The sequence below is a fragment of the Medicago truncatula genome, chromosome 4 (genome assembly GCF_003473485.1).
Source record: "Medicago truncatula cultivar Jemalong A17 chromosome 4, MtrunA17r5.0-ANR, whole genome shotgun sequence".
Lineage (NCBI taxonomy): Eukaryota > Viridiplantae > Streptophyta > Magnoliopsida > Fabales > Fabaceae > Medicago > Medicago truncatula.
Window position 1 is genome coordinate 37846318 of NC_053045.1, and position 20188 is coordinate 37866505.

At 32.4% G+C, this 20188-nt stretch overlaps 2 protein-coding genes across 3 annotated transcripts; both read left to right on the plus strand.

Annotated features, from left to right (window-relative positions):
• Nucleotides 1–788: 788 nt before the first annotated feature.
• On the plus strand, nt 789–5007 carry LOC25492896 (transcription factor-like protein DPB). 2 transcript variants are annotated; one of them, XM_024782864.2, is made up of 9 exons: nt 789–1312; nt 1435–1517; nt 2230–2273; nt 2565–2627; nt 2735–2881; nt 3010–3078; nt 3223–3314; nt 3966–4036; nt 4313–5007. In XM_024782864.2, exons 1-9 carry the CDS (start codon nt 1086–1088, stop codon nt 4516–4518), a joined length of 1002 nt encoding a protein of 333 aa, XP_024638632.1. In that variant the 5' UTR covers nt 789–1085; the 3' UTR covers nt 4519–5007. The 2 variants fall into 2 exon arrangements, with proteins under 2 accessions (XP_024638632.1, XP_013456630.1); XM_013601176.3 differs by having other exon boundaries at nt 790–1312; nt 3216–3314.
• Nucleotides 5008–7239: 2232 nt separating this feature from the next.
• Nucleotides 7240–9505, plus strand: LOC25492897 (NADH dehydrogenase [ubiquinone] iron-sulfur protein 6, mitochondrial). Its single transcript, XM_013601177.3, has 3 exons — nt 7240–7449; nt 8884–8968; nt 9108–9505. The coding sequence occupies exons 1-3, from the start codon at nt 7327–7329 to the stop codon at nt 9215–9217; spliced, it is 318 nt and encodes a 105-aa protein (XP_013456631.1). The 5' UTR covers nt 7240–7326; the 3' UTR covers nt 9218–9505.
• The last annotated feature ends 10683 nt before the right edge of the window (nt 9506–20188 follow it).

The window sequence follows — 20188 nt, forward strand, 5'->3', positions numbered from 1 at the left end:
GATTTTTACTTGAAAGTAATACAAAGTTAAAATTAAAAAGTAGGGCTGAAAATGAATCGAGTCGATTCAAACTTGACTCGGCTCAACTCGATAAAAGTTGTTTTAGTTTGAAACTTGACTTGAGTTTGCGAAAATCTCGGTTTGACTTGTTATCTCGAATGATATATTTCAAAAGTCAAATTTTTTGAACATTTTACCTATAATCAAATAATTTAGGGTCCCACAAATCCGACATATCACTTAGTACAATATTCCATAAAATCAAATTTTTAAAACTTTTTACCTATAGTCAAAAGTCAAACATAACTTTTTACTTATTGCATTACGCTAATGATAATTAACATTGCTCAATAGTATATTGTTCAATTATCTCAAATCTAAATGGCGTTGTTTTTATAGATAACGACATCTCTATGTTCCGTACACCTCAATTTCTACATAATATTTTCATAGAATTATTCAATGTTTGAGGTCTACATCAAAATATTGAACAATGGGCTATCCATGACAACAAAATCACACCATATTTCACATCACATAATACTTTTGTGTTTTCTAAAAAATCAATATTTTAATGTCAACAAATCATTTATCAAAAATCACATATTTACCTTTTCATCACCAATTTATATAGAAGGTTGACTCAGTTGATAAAAAGATAGTACATACTTTGTAAGAACGTGAGTTTAACTTCTGTTATAGATTATTAATCTATTAACATTCACTTAGTCTTAAAATTTATTGTCGAAGTTCACTCGAAAATTTATTCTAGAAAAATTAGAGTTGGATACACTTTAAACCTTGAGTAGGGATACTAGGGATTGGAGAATTTAGGAGTACCGCATTCGTATTTCGTGCTGCTACTCAACAAACAAACCCCGCTCTCCCCTCAATCAGATCTACTTTTTCCCTCACCGGTAACCACCATCCCTCACCGCCGTACTTTCCCGCCCTTTCCCTTCTTCAATTTCATTTTCGCAATTCTTTCATTTTTCACATCCTACAACTCAAATTCTCCCTCTGCACTCGATCATTTCACCTCAGAAAACGAAACTACAACTGAATTAGGGTTTTGTTGCCAAACGATGGGAACAAGATCGCAGCAATCGTGTGTCGACGAAGATGAGGAGGAATTTATCGGTTGTGGAACTACGATTTCGGGACAATCAGGCTCAACCAGCAGGAGTGCCGGCGGGTTAGCGTCTAGCCGAAGCGAGCAGACGATTGGGACAGCCGCCGGTGATAACACTGCTCTCAGATTGAATCATCTTGATATACAGGATGATGATGCTGCTTCCCAAGGAGTAGTTGCGTAAGTTCTATTGCATTAGTATATTCTTCATGTCATCCAAATTATGTGATCATGCATTAGTTCCTAGTTTCAATTTTATGCATCTGATGCAAATTGCTTATGGTTATGCATTATCTATGCAGTAGCAAGAAGAAAAAGAGAGGCCAACAACGAGCTACCGGAGGTGATAAAAGTGGAAGAGGGCTTCGCCAATTTAGCATGAAAGGTTTTTTATCTGTCTCTTTTGACCAATTTCGTAATTTAACATATAGTTCATGCGCCTAGCAAACTATGAAGCCTGGATACTAGTACGGATGTGGGTGCGATACAGTATGAATACATGAGAAATTTTGAAATTCAGGATACATACTGTACTGTCTTGATATCTTAACTAAAAATTTATAATAAAACTTATATACATGCAAAAAAGATCCATTGATGAATGATGATTCTTCGTTAACATATAATTATAATGATAACGATTTACAAAAAAAAATGTTTGTGATCGATTTTATTTTTTTTTCAAATTTTTTTCAAACTCGATACATGTATATCTCCACTAATTTCTCACATGTACCCTAGTTAAGTATTCTAAATATGTATCCGTGAGTATCCTTGAAGTATTTCATATGTATCTGGTAAAATATTTTATTTGAAATAAAATAAATAATTTAGATACTTCTAGAGTGCATATCCATGAGTATCCGTGAAGTATAGGTATCCAATAGGTATCCGATACGTATGTCTCCAATTTGGATTATCCAGGCTTCGTAGCTAGCAAAGCACATTTAGTATGCAGAGTATTGAGACATCGATTGCGAAATTTGTAGAAGTGATGTCTAGATTCCTATGCTTTGTAAATAGAGATTAATATTGTGAGGTCATGCTGACAATTTTCTTTCTGGATTAGCTTCTAACTTATTTTTGGTTCTTTGTAGTGTGTGAGAAGGTAGAAAGTAAAGGAAGAACAACTTACAATGAGGTTAGCTGGTTACTTTAAGTCAGTTTTTGCTATGTTGAAATTGATATCTTGCTTCGTATGGTGAATTATATGGTCAGAATTATGTTCGTATGATAATTATCATGATAGCTTTTGGGGATGAAGGTGATCATGGTAATTGTTATTGGGTCAAGAACTTGTGGGCTTGTATGATGCCTTTTATCATCCGTCCATAATCCATATTGTCTATCTGACTATCTCTTTCTTACTAGTCATTATTCCTGTTTTCCCAGTTTATTTCTTGACTTTAATGTGATTATTTTTATATTGTAGGTGGCAGATGAACTTGTGGCTGAATTTGCTGATCCAATCAACAGTGTTTTGACCCCCGATAAGGTTTTCTCTCCTTCAATTGCGTTTGCCATTCAAAATTTCAGATATTTATTATGTAAGTTATAGAAGTATTGTAGACTTACTTTTTGTGGGGATTGGACATTTGTCAGCAACAATATGATGAGAAAAACATTCGTCGAAGGGTCTATGATGCTCTGAATGTTCTCATGGCAATGGATATTATTTCTAAGGATAAAAAGGAAATTCAATGGAAGGGTCTTCCTCGTACTAGTCTGAATGATATTGAAGAGCTAAAGGTTTGCCCACAGTCTTGAGTTGTAACTTTTTTTGCTCCATGTGTCTTATGCTTTACCTGCAATGATATTCTGAGCTAATCCTAAAATTCAATGAAGGACCATTTTAATTGCTTAATTTGATTTAACAGACAGAGCGTCTTGGGCTCAGGAATAGAATTGAAAGGAAATCATCCTATTTGCAGGAGCTAGAGGAACAAGTAAGTCCATCCTACTCAGAATATATTTAATATGGGAATGAGATCCTTTGCTGCATTTGAAATTGCACTTGATTATAATTACTTCATTTTGTAGTGTTCAGTTTCTGTTTGCTAACTACTTGCATTGTTGCATCAAGTTTGTAGGTCTTCAGAACCTTGTTAAACGAAATGAACAATTATATAGCTCTGGAAATCCTCCCAGTGGAGGTGTATCTTTACCCTTTATTCTGGTACAGGTAAACCATCATCTCAACTTCCTCTATTGTTTTGTTTTGTTTCCCATAGGCTCCCTTCACTGGAGGTAATAATGTTTGACACTAAATGTGGGCACCTCTTCCAGCCGGGTTTTGCGTTATGGGAGACTAGCCTCTTCTGCTATACCCAACCTCAGTTGGTGCCTCTTTTGGTTATTTTGTCCAGTAGCAAATGTTGCCAATTTTTCCTTGGATCTTCAATTGTATGATTGACACCAATTCACTGCACAACATGTACTGAATTAGTTGACTTGAATTTTAAATTATTAAATTTATTGTGAGATGGTTTCTCATTCCAGTTGCTTAGTGAATTCATAGAAATACCTTTTTCCCGCTTTTGTGAGCATTTGTATTTTGTTTGAATTTGTCTACTGAATGTAACAGCTACACACACTATGAACTAGAGATATTTTATCAGCTCATTTGGTTAAGTTAACTTTACTCTGGTTGCCTTTTGGCTTTATATCTGCTCAATGCTATGTCGGGTCTATATGTTAAATTCTTGGCCACAGGAAAGTTTATAACTTGATAATTTTAATGAAGAATCTGCTTCTCCTGCTGGCGGATGTGATATGGCTCTTAGTGGTATTACCATTTGATTAATCTCATATCTCTGGCTTTTTAAAACTGTAGACACGTCCTCATGCAACTGTTGAAGTGGAAATATCAGAAGACATGCAGCTTGTTCATTTTGATTTTAATAGGTAAAGCTTCACTTTCCTTTGGCATTCTTTCTAAGTTATGGCGTGATTATCTAGGTCTGATGTTGTCTTATTCATTGTGAAGACTTCCTAATTAAGTATCGTCATAAAATCAGTAATTTGGAACTAGTGTCTCCTATTATGGCCAAATAGAGGCCACTAAAAGAATTTTCATGTAGAGTTTCTGGGAGGCTGTTATGGTGGCATTGCTTTTGTGTCTTTGTCGTGAGATGTACTGCCACTTCCTATTTATATTTACTCTCTTTTCTCTTTCTGCAGTACTCCTTTTGAGTTGCATGATGACAATTATGTGCTCAAGGCAATGGAATTTGGTGATAGAACACAGAGTGATATTGTTACACACAATGTTACAGATGGAGGGGAAGGTTCTAGCATGTCAGGCATGCATCAGTCACAGGTTCCTCCTTCAGCTTCAAGCGTGTCAACTAGACCTCCAACATCACCTCCACTCCCTGGAATATTAAAAGCAAGAGTCAAACAAGAGCATTGATCTGCAAGATTATGATATCGTCGTACCCTAATTAAGCATGTCTGTACATTCTGTAAAGAAATTTTCCCAATTAATATACCTTCGTGATTGTTAGCTATCAATACAGACAAGTCATTTGGTAGGTCAGCAGCAGAGTGGTTTGTTTGCCTCTTTATTGTTTAGGTTAGACTCTTTTACTACCATCCATCATTTACTACCTTAGCAGATTTTTTTTCTCCACATTTTTTGTGGTAACTTTTCCTGCATTGTAGCTAGAGAGATAAGAGATCATGGAATGGAGTCCAACAACATAGGATTAATTTCAGATTTCCCCGATTTACAGTGTAATTTGTAAAGTTTTTCAACTTATGTGGATATTAGTTGTGGTATTTTGACCAATGCATCTTGTTTTGTATCGTTTGATAGGGTCCTTGTGAGGCTCTCTGTGGTTTCTTTCAACTTCAATGGAAATTTTGTTACCTGATTTTTGGCTGGAACATCATTAACAGCATAATGGATTTAGGTGTTATTTAAAAAGGAAAATTATATTCACCACCTGTAAGTTATTCTTAAATAGCAAAAGCACCCCCTCTATTTTTAAGTGAACACTAACGTACCTTATATTTCTTCAAAATGACAATCACCTCTCTTCCACTTCCACCTTAACACTGTTTCTTTTTGATTAAATTCTCCACACTCTCTTTAATTGTATGAACCTTCTTTCTTTGCTGCTCCTCTTGCTAGTAAGTTCCCCTTTTATTCATGGAAAGTAAAATCTACCGAAACACAAATCAGTCTAACAAACAGGAACAACAAAAAGAAACAACATAAGCACATCAAAATATTGGTTGCAAGTGCAGCACTGCCTTTTATGTCGGTTTGTGTGTTTTATTTGATGACACTAATTTTGTCGAGGAACATATGGAGAACATAATTTTATGGTTTTCACAAAATTCCTGTTGGTATATATCTTTTTATGCGAAGGAAGTTATGACGTCTAACCTTAAGAAGTTTTCTCTCTGTATATGAAACTGTAGTCTAAAGTTGTTATCCTTAGGGGAGGTTTGTGTTTTTGGGAAACTATAACAGGTGTAATTGACATTTGAGTAAAACTTACGGGAAATCAATGTAATTTGCCCAATTTAAGTATGTTTGTCTAGAATCATTGTCTTCCACTGTGCCCTTGTTGTAGTGGCTGTTTGTCTAGATTATTAAATGTCAACTTCAAGGATGGGAATTTTCTGGTGAAAAAATGTCATACTTACGAATATATGAATGATATGCAAAATTTTCTGGTGAACATGTGTTTAGAAATGCAAATTCTCATCTTGATTCTCGAGGAACAAAAGTGACATACTTACAAGTTACAAGAAAGTATGAATGATATTTGTAGTTCTTGAGGGACCAGAATGTTCTTTTTTAAAACTCGGTATCCAATCCAAGAATCGTACCGCCAACTTGCGGGGGTTCCATTTAAAGTCAGAACAAGCTCTGTATGGACTTAGCCCACCGAAATTGGCACCATGGGATGAGGGGCCAGAATGTTATTTTTGCACTCTCGTGTGATACTTTGACTCAATCTTCATGTCACATTAGAATGTCCCTAAACGTGAGATTGTTCTGCTATATACAGATCAATTTATTGGAGACATAGTTGATGTTGAAGATCCGTCAAAAAAAAAATAATGTTGAAGCATATGGAAAATGTTGATATCATGCACTTTTTTTTTAATAAGTTGATATCATGCACATTACTTTGTATGAGTGGAAATTCTCGGTTTCTAATCCGCGATGTTATGATGAGATAACTTAATTTCTTTCACTGTGAACCGTGGTGGAACTTCTTGGTGATGGATGGGATCATATTTAGAATGATTTCCATATGTTAAACCATAAATTATATTTAAGTCCTCTTGAACGATAAGATGTGCTATCGGTGCTCGAGCATGAGAATTCTCCTCTATGAATTATATGTCTTTATTTAACTCCTCTTATGTGTGTAAAAATTCAGAATATATTGACATTATCATGAACTAATTGCAGTTAATCATTTGTTAAAGTTTCACTGGTTGTGACTTATTCTCCTCTTTTCTAGTAGTTGCAGAATATATATTGGTGCATACGATATTTAGACCATGTTTGAATGAACATGATATATAACTCCTTATAACACAATCTAAATTACTGTAAGTTTTTTCTAAGCTATAAGTTATTTTCCATAAACTATTAAGAATTTGGGAAAATAAGTGGAAATAACTTATGGACATGTCATAAGTTTTCCACAAATCTCTAAAACAAGTGTCTATGTTAGTAGATAATTCAAATCAACAAATTTATATAGAACAACAGTGTATGAGACATTTTTAAAGTTCAAGTATGAGGTGTAACTTTTATCACCTTCCATAAATGTGCGTTAAAATATAAACATCATCAATATATATTCGTTAATTTTGTCACTGGTACGAAATTTTCACCGACTTGACTAATCTCTACCAAAAAAACCTAGCTAGTTTTAGTAGTTCTCCTTTCTTTTCTAAACCATTTCTTTCCACTAATTATTTAATTAAGAGAGTATAATTTAGACAAAGATGTGATGTATTATAAAACATAGGGGGTACGGATAGTAATCTAGATGATGGGCCAAAGCATGGGATGACCCGTGAGGAAAAGACCGAAATCTCCCAATCAAGCGTGTCGTTGGTTGAAATTCAATCAATTTTCCATTTGATTCATTTCATTTCATTGATCTAAATCGAGGTTATTTCTTCTTTGTTGATTTGCGATTGAAATTAGGGTTCGTGAAATGGCATCGAGCATTCTGAAAAACCTCACAAGATTTTCTTCATCGACGGCAACGACCAATGCCACGAGAAGTTTCAGCCTCGTAACCTCTCAAATCAGCAACCATACCGCCAAATGGATGCAGGTATCCTTGCGATTCACCTCATACGTTTGATTTAGCATTGTTTCAATTCTAATTTGTTACATTGTTTATTTGATTTCATTGAATTTTTTGAAATGAGCGGAGAATAATGTGACTAGGTTAATAGTTCTCTTCCTAATCGGGATTTTTATATATTATTGATTAAATTTGCTGATATGAGGGAATTCTGTCGCAATGTATATAAATTATTGATATGCATTTGGTTTGTTACACATTAATGGATCCTGAGATTATATGAGAAAGGGTTTGATCCTTGTTGGCATATTAGTTTAATGAATTGGGGCCTGTTTGGATTGGCTTATTTTTGAGCTTATGCAAAACAATTTATGCAAATAAATAAGCTTTTATGTATTATTCATAAGCTTGCTAAGGTAGTTTATGAAAAAGCAGCTTATGAAGATACAATTTTTGTTAGTGAGAACTTATGAATTAACATAAAAGCTTATATATTTGCATAAGCTATTTTTCATAAGATAAAAAGTAAGCCAATCCAAATGGGCCCTTGGAAGGTTAAGATTGTTGGGGAAGCTGTTCTAGCGAACTTTGTATTTGGGAAGCTAGTTGTTTGTTACATGTTATTGCTCATTGTATACAACACTCAATCACACAACATTGTTTGAGCATAAGTGTATGGACCAGGGGAGAGATTAGAAGATGTGATAGAAAAGTTTGATGACAATTTGCCGCTTGTGAGGTTTTCTAGGTTACTTGTGTGGAAGAAATCTTCATTTTGAGGATGGAAACTTTAAGAAACAAAGTGAGGAGGTGTAAAGTTTGAACAGGTTTCCGCAACTGCTCTAACTGGATGCTGGAGTCAAGGGATTCCTGTTAGTGAATAGTTATATCCCTCACTCTAACTGATGCTTCAGGGATGCTTTTTCCTTCAATGTTTCTGAATTTGTTTAGTGATGTTCTGATGTTTTGGGGTTTCTCCCTTATTTATTCAAAAGCGAAATCAAAATACTTGTCATTTAATGCCAATGTTTTCTTTTTTTTGGCTCCAACTTCCAGTGTGTTGTGTTGTTTAAATTATTAGCTAGCTAAATAAATGTTTGGGTGAGCAAATGCAAAAGTGATTTTGAATGCAATTGATTGTGTAAAATTGAGTTTGAAGTGCAGTATTTATGTTTGGATGTTTTTACTCTGAAAGCAAGTTTGATGTAAAACCTTGTGTACAATTTTCAACTTAATACAAAAGCTACTTTTATCACTGCTAGCCAAACTGAGATCTGGAGACAAATAATTCTGGTGTGAAGTAACAAAAAATACCAGCATGTTTTCATGGAGAAAAATCATTTTTCATATCAACTGCATCCAAACATGCACTTAGCTCCACTACTGGAATTTTAAATCATTCATGCTTACTGATCTCTGCTCAAGAAATTGTGAAACTTACATTTGTTTCTTCTGTAATAGGATACAAGCAAGAAATCTCCAATGGAGCTGATCAATGAAGTGCCACCTATTAAGGTCGAAGGCAGGATAGTTGCTTGTGAAGGAGGTACATTACAAATTTTGCAAATTTCTATTCTCTCTTCTTCCTTGCATAAGCGAGAAAGAGATAAAGATCTGACAGGTCAAGTTTTGTTGATTATGTAGGAGGATTTAATTAATTTGGATATTGCTGTCTGTGATTTCAGATACTGATCCTGCCCTTGGACACCCAATTGAATATATATGCCTTGACTTGGCCAAGCCAGCTGTCTGCAAATATTGTGGCCTACGTTATGTTCAGGATCACCACCATTAGGAAATGCTGTCTACAAATCATCTGTTGTGTATTTAGGAAATTGCTGCTGAACATCATTAATGTGTTTTTGGTTACAATGTTCTCTGACCAAATCATATGATGTAACAAATGTACTTGTCTGTTACAATTTGCTAAATAAGAATATGACAAAATTGTTCATGTTACCATCTGATACAGATGGGGTCTTACATTGTTGTGTCTGTACTATGCTGAGCCAGTAATTTGTATGAAGCTGGAGGTATAACTTCATTGAGCGATCTTTTTTAAGTATTATTTCATAGCCTGCAAGCTCGAAGTCCATGATAATATTGCCATTCTCGAATCAAAGTAACAATTGAATGCATTCTTAGTGTATGTTTGGTTCAGGTGCGACAAATTCAATTTTTAATGAATGATTTTGTAAAATTGATTTTGGTCATTAGATTCAAAGTGAGTCCTGACAAAAGAGTAGCATGGCTGGTTTTATAAGATGAATTTAAGTATGTACGCACTCCTTTTTCTATTAAGTAAGGAAAACATAAATACTTCCATAGATGCTCTTTCCTCGGTGACCTTCTAGTCACATGACAACAACTTTATCAGTTGCACCAATGTTACCCCTCATTCCTTTTACTAAGAATACATAAATAAAATCTAGTAAATTCACTCCAATTCGATACGAAAGTTGTAGTTTTTATTATTTTTTTCATCATTCAAGTACCAAATAAGATCTATACTTAAAATATAAAGAAATTAAGGTATTGACCAGAAATCCATTGCATTATTTAATAATTATTTATATTACAAAAGAGTATCTGTTACATATAAAATATAACAACTCTTGTAAGACTCTGAATTAAAATCAACTCGGTTATAAGGGAGCACACTCAACAAAACACGAGAAGGCTATTGATTGTCTGGCCCTTTAGGACTTGCAAAGGAAGGAAAAATGCCTGCAGAAAGTGGAGACGGAGGACCAGAGCTTGAAATCATGTTTGGTAGATGTGGATAGAAAGGGTATTCAAGAGATGGAAATGAAGAAAAAATGCTTGGTGAAGACAATATGAATTCAGAAGTTGGTGACAGAGGGCCATTTTCTGTGAAGAAGGGAAATCATTCATAAGTTGGTTACTAGCATTCACCGGCAAAGTTGGATTGTTAGCATTGAAAGACGCTAACGAAGGGAAACCGTTCACGTGTTGGTTACTCCCATTCATAGGATAATGTTGCGGTTGGGATTGAATTATTGAGTGCAATTGAATATTCACATTGTTCAATACTTGTGATTGAGGAGGGTAAGACTGAAATTGGTTACCTCTTGAATTATCAAAGTTCATCGTTGAGTTTTGAAAATTTCTCATGAAAGCAGACACTAGAGATTCAACATGTTGGTGCATGAGTTGTCAACAACAGAAGGACCACTAATAGGCTTTAAAGGTCCAAGTAGTGGATGGTAAGGAGCCTGTGATGGAGCTACCAGAACCTGAACTGGAACAGCTGGCCTTCCAATAGACAATGGTGGAGGCATGTTCTGCTGTAATCTAGTAATCCGAGCCGGAGGTTCTCCGGTGGAGTTTTTTCCTGTCATGTATTGAACAAAACTCTTGAAATCATCTTTATTGATGTAATGGACTTTTGGCTCAGGATAGTAATGTCTACCACTATTAGTTATGATACTATAGCCGAAATCAATTGTTCTTTGAAAATAATTTCTTCTTATGTTCTTTCCTCTTCTGTTTACACCCAAATTTCCATTCTGCTTTTTCAAAATTCCTCACTTTAGAAATTAATAAAAACACTCCAAGAAAACAAATAACTTCAAGCACAAAATACCAATTACACAAATAAACTCAATGCAAAATTCAAATTCTAAACTAGTGATTGTTGATAAAAAAAAGTTCACTATAACAACAATACCAAAAAGAGAAAGGTGAAAATAAAAAAGAAGCAAAATCATACCCTTCTAGAGTTTACGTTCACTCAACCCTCTGATCAAAGAACAAGGGAAAAGGAATCTGTAATAGAAATTGATAAAAAGATTGAAACTTGACTCAAGAGTCTATAAAAACTGAGAAACGATGAAGAAAATTAAACTCCATAACATTTTATGGGAATTTTTTTGTTGAGTCAGCAATATCAGTGAAAAATGAATTAAAAGGATATTTTAGAGAAAACAATTTTGATTTAATCAAGGTGTTCGGGTGTTAAACATGAGCACTCATTGCAAATAAAAAATTAGTTTACAAACAACATTTTTTATAATATAAGTCACAGTTTATTTGTTTACATGTTAGAAAACATTATGTTGTATAGTTGACAATTCATCAATGGTTAGGCATAGTTTACCTTCTCAGCTCACTGATTTGTACTCTAGAGAAAAGCTTGGTTTGCCAAGTTTAGGTATGCTTTTGGTTGAGGTAGTTTTGGTCTAGTTCCTTACCTCTTCTGTTTCTTCTTTTGGTTTTAATATATTTTGGAGGTGATAGTTTCCTGCTACTGGTTTAAAATATATATATATATATAGGGCATTTCAAGTGAGAGGGCTTTTAAAATAAGAGGTGGGAGGATTAAATGCTAACCATTAGATTAAATTAGATTAATATCAACGGTTGAGATTAGACTGTTCTTAAAATAAACATCATGTGCTATCCTAAATTCTTAATCTTCATCTTCTCTCTTACGCTGCTTCTCTTCTCTTCTGAAATTCAGATTCCACACCTATCCAAATGTTAATTCTTAATTTTCTTTCACCGCCATCCTTTATTTTTCTTCCACAATTGTTCTATAATTATAAATGGTCATCTTTATAATATATATTAAATCAGTCAAAAAGGATTACTACCCAAAAAAAAAACAGTCAAAAAGGGATTTGTTTTAGCACTTTTTTCCGTTAAAAAAATCTGTCAAAAATCAATAAAAAAAAAGTAGTAGCACTTTTTTCTTTTACGTTTTGACTGATTTTATTTTTTGGTAGTAATCCTTTTTTTACTAATTTAATAATATACTTGTATAGTAGTCATGTTCTTATAGAAAAAAGAGTCATCAATAACTTTTAACTGACCAGATTAAGTATTTTTTTCACTATATATGTATTTTTAAACCAAAGAGGGATAGCAGGAAACTATCACCTCCAAAATATATTAAAACCAAAAGAAGTAACAAAAGAGGTAAGGAATTGGGCCAAAACTACCTCAACCAAAAGCAAACCTAAAGTTTGGTTGCCAAGCTTTTCTCTAGAGTACAAATCAGTGAGCTGAGAAGGTAAACTATGTCAAACCATTGATGAATTGTCAACTATACAACATAATGTTTTCTAACATGTCAATAAATAAACTGTGATTTATATTATAAAAAAAATGTTGTTTGTCAACTAATTTTTTATTACGAGTGCTCATGTTTAATACCTGGACACCTTGATTAAATCAAAATTGTTTTTTCTAAAATACCCTTTTAATTCATTTTCCACTTATATTATTGACTCAACAAAAAAATTCATATAAAGTGTCATGGAGTTTAATTTTCTTCATCGTTTCTCAGTTTTCATAAACTCTTAGTCAAGTTTCAATCTTTTTATCTATTTCTATTACAGATTCCTTTTCCCTTGTTCTTTGATCAGAGGTTGAGTGAACGTGAACTCAAGAAGGGTATGATTTTTTTTTTCTTTCTTTTCACCTTTCTCTGTTTTGGTATTGTTGTTATAGTGAAGTTTTTTTTATCAACAATCACTAGTTTAAAATTTAAATTTTGCAGAGTTTATTTGTGTAATTGGTATTTTGTCCTTGAAGTTATTTGTTTTCTTGGAGTGTTTTTATTAATTTTTAAAGTGAGGAATTTTGACCGTGTATCTTTTAGGGGTTGCAAAATGGAAAATTCAAAAAAGCAAAATGGAAATTGGGGTGTAAACAGAAAAGGGAAGAACATAAGAAGAAATTATTTTCAACGAACAATTGATTTTGGCAATAATATTATAACTAGTGGTAGACATCACTATCCTTAGTCAAAAGTCCATTACATCAATAATAATGATGATTTCAAGAGTTTTGTTCAACACATTACTGGAAAAAAAACTCCACCGGAGAACCTCCGGCTCAGCTTACTAGATTGTAGAGTATTAGGCTTCTACCATTGTGTCTATTGGAAGGCCACCAGTTCCACTTTAGGTTCCGATAGCTCCATCACAGGCTCCTAACCATCCACTACTTGGACCTTTGAAGCATATTATTGGTCCTTCTGTTGTTGAAAACTCATGTACCAACATTGTTGAATCTCCAATTTCTGCTTTCATGAGAAATTTTCAAAACTCAATGATGAACTTTGATAGTTCAAGAGGTAACCAGTTTCAACCTTACCCTACTCAATCACAAGTATTGAACAATGTGAATGTTCAATCTCAATTAATAATTCAATCCCAACCACAATATTATCCTATGAATGGTAGTAGCCAGCTTGTGAATGGTTTCCTTTTATCGCAAATAAATGGTATTAACCAACATGTGAACGGTTTTCCTTCGTGAGTGTCTTCCAATGCTACCAATCCAACTTTACCGGTGAATGCTAGTAACCAACTTATGAATGATTTCCCTTCTTCACAAACAAATGACCCTCAATCACCAACGTATGAATTTCTATTGTCTTCCCCCACAAGTAACATGTATTTGCTACCCCCTCGGTCTTCGGATAATACTTTACTCTCACCAAGCATTTTTTCTTCACCTCCATCTCTTGAATACCATTTCTATCCACATCTACAAAATGGGATTTCATGCTCTGGTCCTCCGTCTCCACTTTCTGCAGGCTTTTTTCCTTCCTTCGCAAGTCCTAAGAGGTCAGACGATCAATAGCATTCTTGTGCTTTGTCGAGGGTGCTTCCTGATAACCGAATTGATTTTAATTCAGAGTCTTACAAGAGTTGTTATTTTTTATATGCAAAATGTAATGAATTTTTGGTCATAATGCCTTAATTTCTTTTTTTATTTCTTTACTATACATGTCATATATTTTTAAGTATAGATCTTATTTGGTTAATTCCGTCAAAAAAAAAAAATCTTATTTGGTTAATGATTTTTCAATGTAAGACATTATGTACTTCTTCAATACTTAGATTCCTATTTCATCAATGGCTGTTTTGGAAATTTTTGTTTGTTGACTTGAATGAGGCAAAAATTTAATAAAAACTTCAACTTTCGTACCAAATTGGAGTTAGTTTACTAGTCTTGATTTCATTTATGTATTCTTAGTAAAAGGAATGAGCATGAATGGAATCATTTATGTTATCCTACTCTTTTGTCAGGACTCATCTACACACACATACATATATATGTATGACTACCTCACTCTATAAAATATCTTACATAAAATACCTAATTGCGTTTTTGTCCCAAGTAATCCTATTGTGTGGTTTTGACTTTCCAATATTATTTTTTTTTACGATTTTGACTTCTTATACTCTTAGCTCTTAGTGATTTAGTAGTACCCAAGGACATATTCAGAAATCTATCGAATATGGGTTGGAAAAAAAATATAATATAAAATAAAATTACAACAATTGTCTTTGGAAGAAAAAATATTTTTTATGGAAAGATAAAACACACAATAGTTATATAAAATATAATTTTATATAAATAGAAATAGAATATATACTAGAGGATTGATTATTAAATAATGTATATAATACGAAAATAAATCTATAATAGCAATATATAAATGTACGTGTGCATGTATTTTTTTTTATAAACATGTATGTGTTATATTACTTAAGAAATTAAGTATGTGTTATATTACATTCGTCCTCCATGGTATTCCCTTCTCAAATTATTCCTAAATTTACGGTGAGGTGATCATATATTAATGTGACTCCCAATTCTCAAATCCCTCGTAAATTTTTTTAATATTAAAAGTTATAAATTTAAAAATGTTTAAAACTCTACTTAAAAATTTCATTTGTTGTTCCGTGTACAAGATGATTTTTACATTTTTACTTTTGATAAATAGTCATGCTCACTATGGAAGCTGGGTATCATGTCCATAAATAATGTCATTTTACATTATATTTTGGAGGACAATGGAAAATAGTCCCCATTTTCAAAAGGGAAAAGCAAAAGATATCAAAAATGCTAAATCAAGATAATCAAACTAGTGGAAAATCTGAAGTTGAATAATATTTAAGGAATACCTAGACTTAAATCCAAGTGTAAGGAGTGCCTAGAACAGAGACCAAAGATGAAGAAATGTAATTCATATCTGATAAATTTTCTTGTTTTCCATTACTAAGTTTAGTTAGACGTTTGAAATTTTTTATAATGTAATTCCCTTACCTTCACTCTTTTTTTTTGTTGTTGGAAATTTTAACTTTATTTTAAGTACCTCACTTCTTAGAGAGCCTACTTAGAAATTTCTTTATCATTTTTATATCGATTAAGTCAACAATGATCACACCCCTTTAGTTATTGGACATATTATAAGTTGTTTTTATAAACCCTCAATCTTACAAGTATTTATGGTAACAAACAAGTTCAAACAAGTCAATTCAAACATATTCTATAGTAATTACAATGTATACTTTAGTAGTTAGTTTAGTGGTGTGAGCTTAGCCTTGTAACATCAAAGTATAAAGTTTAAACCCCCAAACAATTGTAAAAGGGTAATTAATATCAATTCAATTGATAAAAATGTATCTCTTTCACAATTTTTTATTTTAAAAAACTATTACTTACATTGGACTCTATATTATAAAATGAGGGTCCATGTGATTAGATATCCTTAAGGGTATGTCTCAATATGTAGAACTATTTCTATTAGTGCTGGACAACGGTCGGTTTCGGTAGGTGTCGGGCCAAAAATTAGACATTGTCGGCTAACCGTGGGTGATAAAATCCCACCCAATTCTGTTTGTTAGTCTCCTCGACTTAGTCAGTTTTGGTTTAATCGAACTGTCGGTTGATGCAGGTGGGTTGGAACGGTTTCTGACGGAAAAGAACAACTTACAAAATTCAGGCTTTTCAAAATGTTTCAAACGAAACATAATATGTCAAACTTAGATAAAAAAAAATTAGTACTTGAATTTGATATAATTGAAAGTACGATTGAAGGGAAAGATGAATATGATTTTCGAAAAGTATGATGACTAATGGAAACACAGTTTTCTGGAAACATGATTACAAAACAAAAGGGATGGTGATAAATCATGTTTGATATTGTTGTTGTGAGGTTTGTTTGATGTGTAAAAGATGATGTGTATGATTTCTGGAAATGATGATTTCTGGAAATTAAAGGAAAAGAAGAACAACAGAGGAGAGAAGAACATGAGATGAGGGAAGAACAAGAGATGAGAAAAGAATAGCAGCAACAGCGGCGCATATACAAGTAGATCAAGGTTTCCATTCTCTTAAATTAGGCCTATATATGTGTGGGCTTGGCTATAAATCGGTCTGGTTCGGCTTTCGATGGGCTGGTCCACCTCATCTGAAACCGACCAGAACAAACCACACAAAACCATCCAATTTGAACCGCTTGACCCGATGCAACCGCCTGACTCGACCGACCGTCCTTTGGCCCATATGATCCGAAAGGTTTGGGTCATATATCAATTTTTTGTCCAGCCCTAATTTCTATTGTTCCAATACGTATTTTGGTATTTATAGAGTTACCCTTTTTCAACTAACACATCACCAAGCTTTATCCAATGATGTGACAATATACATGAATATGAAGTAGATGCATGTGACTCTTTTTTGTGACCTCACTTGAAATTTTTGAGGAGGTATAAAGGTGGATTACTAGTTAGAGTTCAATATTTAAGAAGTTAGTGATAATTAAGTCAATGGTTCGATTCCTACTCTCAACCAATACACACACATATAAAAGTTGACGAAAATGTTAGAATGAATGTTAAACATATATGCAAGATGAGAAGGAAAAGATTTTGGGTGTGTTAGGAATTTTAGGATGAAGATTTGTTCAGAATTTTGTGTGGGTGTGTATGAGTATGTTTATTGTTTGAGGTTGTTATAGATTTTTGAGGTGTATCGTTTTGGAAAATGAAAAGATGAAGGAGGTTAGGAGAGTATTTTTGAGAGGATAAGGGTTTACCTAAAAATAACAATTTTATTAAGATCTTTTAAAATTTTAAACTATTTTTTTGTGTAAAATTAATCATTCATCTTTAAAATACATTGGTAATCATCTATCATTCTTATTCAATTTATTTTACAAATTTGTGTATATAATATTTGTATGATATATTATACATAATATTTCATCACTTAGCACTATAATTCTTTTAGCACAAAAATATAATTTATATTAAAAAATGAAGAGTTCAAGATGTACTCAACCCACAAACAAACCACTCAATGACCGAGGAAGGACAAAAATATACCTAACTCAAAGAAAAATATACCTCTACAAATACAATCCAAAAAAGCAAAACAACATTCATAATATAAATAATAGTAATGATTCATTTTTGCGAAGAATTTTTTTAAAGAAGTAACATGAATATTTTCAACTAAATCTAACCAAACAAGTAGAAAAAGAAGGGGAAAGATTATCACCTGAAAATATGACTATCACCTCATGCCAATATGTTGAAGAGAAGTTAAAGGAAGACAAGTGAAAGAAGTCCAAACTCTTGAATCCCTATACAAGAAATACAATTAGTAAAATTTAAATAAGAAATGACTACCCTACAAAACAAGGTGAGTCGAGTTGGGTCACATATCTCTTCTAATATGAGAAAATTTGATGGCATTGTGATGAACTATGATAATTTAAGAGGAAACTTATTTCAATTGTACCTTATTCAAACACAAATAATGAACAATGTGAATGTTCACTTTCAGCCAAAAACTTATTCTCAACATTATTATCCTAACTTTGGAGCACACGTGATTAGAATTATTGAATCAAACCAACATTCATATATGTTTCTTCTTAATCCTTTAGTAATATGGAATACATTTTTTTTTTTAATAATATGAATCACAGTTTATTTGTTGACATATCAGGTAAGAAAACATTATGTTGTATATATAGTGAAAAAATATTTAATCTGGTCAGTTAAAAGTTGATGATGACTTTTTTTTTTCTCTATAAGAACGTAACTACTATACAAGTATATTATTAAATCAGTCAAAAAAGCATCGCTAAAAAAATCGGTCAAAAAGGATATTGTATGATAAATATAATATATACTTTTTATATTTTAAAGTTTTATTTTTATTTTATTTTATTTACTAATACAAAAATTTGACTAAATATATTAAATACTTTTTAGTCAAATTTTTGGTTTAATAAATAAAATAAAAATAAAACTTTAAAATATAAATAGTATGTAATATATTTATCACACAATATCCTTTTTGACTAATTTTTTTTTTGTCGTAATCCTTTCTGACTTATTTAATAATATACTTGTATAGTAGTCACGTTCTTATAGAAAAAAAAAGTTCATTAACTTTTAACTGACAAGATTAAATATTTTTGCACTATATATACAACATAATGTTTTCTAACCTGATATGTCAACAAATATACTGTGATTCATATTATTAAAATAAAATGAATTCCATAGTTACCATAAAAATGCATCTCTTTCACGAGAAAGTCTAATATAGTCATAATCCCAAATCAAAAAAAAATTAGACACATTCACATAAAATTAAAACAAAAATAAATCTATCACATCAATTAATATCATTTAATTTTATTCTCATTTAAATTTTCTATGTTTTGTTAGTATGCCCAAATCATTTTGATTCGGGGTTGTGCCCGTCTAAGACTTTCTCCTCTTTCACAACTTTTTGTTTTTAAAAAACGATTACTTACAATGGAGTCTGTATTATAAAATGACGGGTCCATGTGATGGGATATCCTAAGGTTGTATCTTGATATGTAGAACTATTATTATTGCTCCAATACGTATTTTGGTATTTATACAGTTACCCTCTTTTCAACTAACACATCAACAAGCTTTATCCAATGATGTGGCAATATGCATGAATATGAAGTAGATGTATGTGACTCTTGTTTGTGACCTCACTTGACATTTTTTAGGAGGTATAAGGGTGGATTACTAGTTAGAATTGAATATTTAAGAAGATAATGATAATTAAGTTGATGGTTCGATTCTTACTCGCAGAATAAAAACTAACAATACTAACATTCGACAATTCAACAATACATGCACACACATATAAAAGTTGACGAAATTGTTAGAATGAGTGTTAAACATGCAAGATGGGAAAGAAAAGATTTTGTGTGTGTTTTTATAATTATGAAAGGGAATTTTAGGATGATGATTTGTTCGAAATTTGGTGTGGGTGTGCATGAGTATGAGTTTGAGGTTGTTATAGATTTTTGAGGTGTATCGTTATGGAAAATGAAAGATGAAGGAGGTTAGGATAGTCTTTACGAGAGGATAAGGATTTGCCTAAAAAAACAACTTTATTAAGATCTTTTAAAATTTTAAACTATTTTTAAGCCTTTTTAAAGTCTTTACGAGAGGATAAGGATTTGCCTAAAATACACATGGTTAGTCAAATGAACTATGTTATAATTTTTTTCCCACTTTCATCATCTTTTCAGCATTACCATCATCAACATTGAAACTAATCATCCCTCTTTCTCATCATCGTTCCTTTCTATTTCATTATCGTCACTACAACTTTTTTTTTTTTTTTGTTAAGTAGCCTAGCGGCTAGAGAAATTCACCTTAAATGTGAATAAATGGGGCATCCGAAGTTCGAACCCCGGCCCCTGCATATAATATGCATTATCCCTTACATAGTGAGCTAAGCTCACAGGGACAACTTTTTAATCTGTACTTTTAGTCATCCTAATAATCTGTACTTTTTAATCTAAAATCATTTGATATGTTATAGAGATCCACCAAGATTAACGATGTTTAGTAAAAGTGCATAAACCTTTAATCTTGGTAGGTCTCAATAACATATAAATGGTTTTAGATTTACGTAAAAATTTATATATGGATGA

What these genes read in the sequence shown, in the direction of transcription:
- LOC25492896 (XM_013601176.3), top strand. Translation starts at nt 1,086, where the DNA reads ATGGGAACAAGATCGCAGCAATCGTGTGTCGACGAAGATGAGGAGGAA. An exon ending in TGCAGGAGCTAGAGGAACAA is followed by an intron (nt 3,079 to 3,215) that starts GTAAGTCCATCC and finishes TGTTGCATCAAG; the next exon opens with TTTGTAGGTCTTCAGAACCT. An exon ending in GTTCATTTTGATTTTAATAG is followed by an intron (nt 4,037 to 4,312) that starts GTAAAGCTTCAC and finishes CTCTTTCTGCAG; the next exon opens with TACTCCTTTTGAGTTGCATG.
- LOC25492897 (XM_013601177.3), top strand. Translation starts at nt 7,327, where the DNA reads ATGGCATCGAGCATTCTGAAAAACCTCACAAGATTTTCTTCATCGACG. An exon ending in ATACCGCCAAATGGATGCAG is followed by an intron (nt 7,450 to 8,883) that starts GTATCCTTGCGA and finishes CTTCTGTAATAG; the next exon opens with GATACAAGCAAGAAATCTCC. An exon ending in GATAGTTGCTTGTGAAGGAG is followed by an intron (nt 8,969 to 9,107) that starts GTACATTACAAA and finishes CTGTGATTTCAG; the next exon opens with ATACTGATCCTGCCCTTGGA.